Source organism: Haplochromis burtoni, unplaced genomic scaffold (genome assembly GCF_018398535.1).
Source record: "Haplochromis burtoni strain Fernald_Lab_line unplaced genomic scaffold, NCSU_Asbu1 Contig_369, whole genome shotgun sequence".
Classification (NCBI taxonomy): Eukaryota; Metazoa; Chordata; class Actinopteri; order Cichliformes; family Cichlidae; genus Haplochromis; species Haplochromis burtoni.
In genome coordinates, this window is record NW_024582730.1 from 249864 (window position 1) to 254981 (window position 5118).

At 40.9% G+C, this 5118-nt stretch overlaps 1 protein-coding gene across 2 annotated transcripts in view; it reads right to left on the reverse strand.

Moving 5' to 3' along the window:
• Window positions 1–5118, reverse strand: part of syne3 (spectrin repeat containing, nuclear envelope family member 3) — a gene marked incomplete at its 3' end in the record, with an annotated part of 61025 nt that continues 55907 nt past the window's right edge. Inside the window, 1 exon segment of one of the 2 annotated variants that reach the window (XM_042228942.1) lies at window positions 1–1080. In XM_042228942.1, the coding sequence (XP_042084876.1) occupies window positions 898–1080 (183 nt within the window). 2 annotated transcript variants of the gene reach the window in all.

A 5118-nucleotide genomic window follows, 5' to 3' on the forward strand; every position in this document is an offset into this window, starting at 1 on the left:
TTTGAGCCTTTAATATTCCTGTTGACTCTACCTTTGGCAACCATTAGAAATAAAGCTTTTAAATTGCGACAAGGGTTTATTTGAGGAAATATGGTAAGATATTTGTCATTTAAAATGTATAAATGCCAAAGTACCGTGTCTAGCATTGCTGCTATAGTCTTTGGTTTCAGCCTTCTTGTTCAACAATTCTATGTATGAACTGTGACTTTGGCTTATCATGTTTTAATTTCTAAATCTCTCTTTGGTGGATTTAAATGGTCAAACTAAAACAATTCCAGTCAGCTGATAATCAGTCTCCAATCAAATGGTAAACAAGCACTGACCCACGTCTCCTCAAATTTTCAAAGTAAGAAAATTAGATTTATGTGAGTCTGGTAAAAATGATACTAAATGAAAATAAATAAATAAAAGAATCGAACGAATCTAAAAGTCCCAAGCTCAAACTCAAAAGCATGTCAGGGCTTGCATTTTATAGATGTTAAGCTTTCTCCTGTCTTCATAGACACTTCACATCTGTAAATGATAAGATTAAGAATGACTGATGAGCCAATTAATACTTCTAATGGTGATGGGCAGTTTTACACATGGTTAAGAGATCATGGTTTCATATAGTGAAAAAACCTTAGAAGACATTTAACCAGCAGTGCAGAATGCAAAATGTTGTTTGCATACACACGATGCTCTAGGTTGCACTATTCTTTTAGACTAGATCTGTCACAGAGAGATATGCACTGCAGACTTTAGACTGATCTGAAGTTTGGGTAGACCAGCTCTGTGGTCTAGTACAGTTACATATGATCTTCAATCACAGGGGAATGCCGGGTCTTAGGTAATCAAGTCAACATTTCCTACATAATCCACAGCCCATCATAGAGTTTTCTGTTGTCAGGAAATCTCCTATGTGGGTGGAGGTCCTTCGTAGCGGAGCATGATGTTGAAGGATCGGGCAAAGTTGTTAGAGAGAGAGCAGCTATTGCCTTCATCCATGAGGGGCAGCAAGAAGGCCAGGAGCAGCAGAGCGAGGAAGAGGAGCCACAGAGGAAGAGCCAACCGACAAACCCGCTGCAGCAGTCCAGGTTTCTGCTGATGAAGAAGTAATACAGGGTTACTGGAACACATAGTTAATCAAACAAATGAATCTCCATTGATACATGTTAAAATGACCAACTATACAGCACTAAAAAGTGTGCTTGCTGCCCAGCACAAATAATGCTTCTGGCCTATTCTTAATTAATCCATTTGGATCTCTCAGAGCTTAAAGTTGGGTTACTTTGACTGAAAAAAGCAGTTGTAGCTAGTTGCTAATAGCAATGTCCCATGCAATTGCATTGCTGGTGCCTCTGTAATGGAGCAATAGCATGTCCAAGTCTACCCGTAAATTTTGGTGAAATTCTAATATTTTTTGTTTTTAACTTTGTTAGGCAGCACATTTGCAGTTCATGACTACTGCTTGCTAACCAAGCTACCCAAGGCTGCTAGCAATACTTGATAACAACACTGCACCATCAGTCATCATATGCCTGGTTAAAAATAAACAAAAACAATTAAAAAAAAAAACAGTCTACCAAAGAGAAGTTGATATCAGAGCAATCAAAACCATGTTTCATTCATCTCTACAGTGTTTTTATTAGCATCTATAACGTGAATGACAACAATGATATGGTTCTGTGATCATTCATCAGCTCTTAAAAAGAGAAAACCTGTTCAACAAGGAAATCTGCACCATTGCAAGCAGAAAGCAGAAGACAGCTCAGTCACACAGTCAGAAACATCACATACCAGAGCAAAATGACTCAGCTCAGGCCTCTGCCTCTTTTTTTCTCAGACTTGTTATTCTGTGAATCATGTTTACCGCCTACATCCATCTTTCACCTTCTGAACACTGTATCACCAGCCTCACTGGTGGCAATGTGAAAACAACAAAACTGAGGTCTACACAGTGTAATACCAGGAAAAAGGCAGAAAAATATTTAAGACGCTTTGTATTGGTGTGTAGTACAAATAAAACTTCCCAAAATACACCATTGTTGTACTTCCTCACATCAGATCTCTGTGTACTTTACAAATAACAATACATACAGATGGCTGAGGGACAAATTGATAGAAAACGCATTAATGAACTGGAATAAAGTCTTTGATAATGATGATGATTATGAGAATATGCACAATGCCTAATGAGCCACAATGGTTTTGTGTCAGGCATCATTGTGTTGTGTTTATATTCACATTTTATGGTTTTTACTCAATGAAATATTTGTCAATGGAAAAATAGTGTATAGATTATGGTCACTAGTTACCATTTTTTCAACTTTCTGGAAAAAAACCAACCCTCAAATAACAGCAGCTCCTTCAGGACAATAACTGCAACTGAGTAAATGTAATAGCACTGCAGCTGTCTGAAAGGCTTTTCCAATATGTGGCTATTACTGTTAAAAAAGATATTTGGACGTTTCTTTGGTCCACTCTTCTTTACAATGTTGTAGCACTCCACCAACCAGGACTGTATTGTTGCCTGGTACTAAGCCACTCCCCAGTAAAAGACATATGACAGCCTATTTGTCAGAAGGACTCTCAAAGCACGCGAAACAAAATTCTCTGGTCTGATGAAACAAACATTGAACTCTTTGGCCTGAATGCCAAGCCCTCACCAACTCTAAAGAGCAGACCCCCTCCAACCCCCGACAGGGGCCTCAAACTTGCACAGGAGCTCAACAGCTTCTTTGCTTGATTTGAGACCACCCAACCCCCACTCCCCTTGCCCCCCTTCTCCCTCCAGAAGCATGAGGTCAGGAGGTGACTGAGAGCAGTGAACCCCAGGAGAGCTGCTGGCCCTGACAGCATTCGAGGAGCTGTGGTTAAAGCCTGCACGGACCAACCGGCAGGGGTCCTCACCAGGCTGTTCTACTTCTCCCTGACTCATGCTCGGGGCTGCGGTCTCAGACTCCTACTGTATGCCCTGTACACATATGACTGTACACCAACCCACCCAACCAATGTCATATCAACAAATATGCCGGTGACCACTGTGGTTGGGCTCATCTCTCATGGAGATGAGAGAGGGTACGGAGCAGATGAAGAGACCTTGTCCTGCTGGTGCTCAGAAAATAACCTGAAGCTGAATGTCCTCAACACAAAAGAACTCACAATGGACTTCAGGAGGTAAAAACAGGTCCACTCCACTCTCATTATAAATGGAAAACGAGTGGAATTTGCCTCCACCATCAGGTTTCTGGGCACCCACAACTCCACCAATCTCACCTGGACCCATAACCATTAACAGTGCCCCCCCCCAAAAAAAAATATCATAGACTGCCCTCTGCTGACCCCTGGAGGCCATTGTATGATTCTCCTGTCTCAGGAAAACCAGGGCTAAAGTTGACATCGTGCATCCTGCCCACCACCTGTTTGACCCGCTGCCCTCTGGTTGGCACCTCATGTCAATCAGGTCCCACACCTCCAGACTCACAAACGGCTTCTTCCCCTGGGCTATTTGGCTGTTACTAAACACTATCCCCTGACTCCCCACCCCCGCCTATTCACCTCACAAATCTGAGCCATGGTTAAGGGTAACCCCCATCACTCTGGCCGCTCACACATGGACTAAGTCTGTTCTTTGCACTACTTCCAAGCACTTTGCTACTTTTCTCTAATGTGTGCTTCTCTCTCTCTTTTGTAGATTTCCCTCTTGATAGTATATATTTCTACTATTTGCTATTTATTCCAGCTGTCTACTATTTATTTTATTCCAACAGAGCTGGTTTGGGGTACCCACAATTTCGTTATACATGTACAATGACAATAAAGGGCTATTCTATTCTAGTCTATTCTATTGATCAGTGGCCACTGACCACTAATCAATGATCATTAATCAATGGTCATGAAAACTGGATGGTCTTGGATTGTCTAAGAATTTCATCTCTGCTTTCCACAGATGATGTGGTTCTGTCGGCTTCATCGGGTCGTGACCTCCAGCTCGCACTGGAGTGGTTCCCCGTTGAGTGTGAAGCGGCGGAAATGTGAATCAGCAAGTCTGAGGCCATGATCCTCAGCCAGAAAAGGGTCAGAGACGAGTTGCTGCCCAAAGTAGAGGAATTTAAGTATACCCCGTTTTTGTTTACAAGTGAGGCAGCAGGAGATTGAGAGGTAGATCACAGTAGAGATGGTTCGGGCATCTGACAAGGATGCCTCCTGGTGAGGCGTTCTGGGCATGTCCCACTGGGAGGAGGCCCCGAGCAGACCCGGGACACACTGGACAGATTATATCTCACGCTGGCCTGGGCTTCTCTGCTTAGGGTGCTGCTCCCACGACCCAGCCCCAGATAGGCAGAAGGAGAAGGATAGATGGACTTTTGCACAATATACGATTTTAAATAATTATAACAAATAAAAATATTAAGTTGCAACTAAACGGAAAAGAATATAGGCCATTATCATAATTCAAAAAGAAACCTAAACAAGTAACAAACCAGAAAACAAAACAGCCTAAATGAAAGTTCTACCAGTCTCAGAGAAAATCTCCACCTTTGCAGGAAGTTTGTGCACGATTAAATAATTTTTCTTTAATTTTCTTTTAAATTGTAGCTGTCCAAGAGAGTCCAGGCTTTGTTGATGGATAAATGTGGTCATTTATATTGCCACATATGCTGTTTTTTCATGTATATTTTAGTGAATATCCTTGCAAAATATAAACAAAAGTGGGTTACTCAAAAGCTTTGCACAGTACTCTCAATACAGTATATTCTAACAATGGCATTTCTGATTTCTGACCTCTAAGCCAAAAATAAAAACATCCCTGAAATATTTCATATATTCACAACATTTTTTGAAATGTTGAAAAACAAACAAAAACAAACAAAAACAAACTAAATTCAAAATCAACAAAGTTAACTTTTTGTGACCAAGTAATATATCACATGATGCGCTCACCTGAACTGTTTTTTATACCCCAGCCTTAACAGTTACTTGATTTCAGCACAAAAATGTTGTTTTCTTGATTTAGTAACAAATCTTCATAATCACATTTTTCATTTTAATAAGTTGTTAAATCTATTTAGAACAATTTACATGTACAAGCTGGAGTAGGTAGTAGGGGTGCAACGATACACAAAATTCACGGTT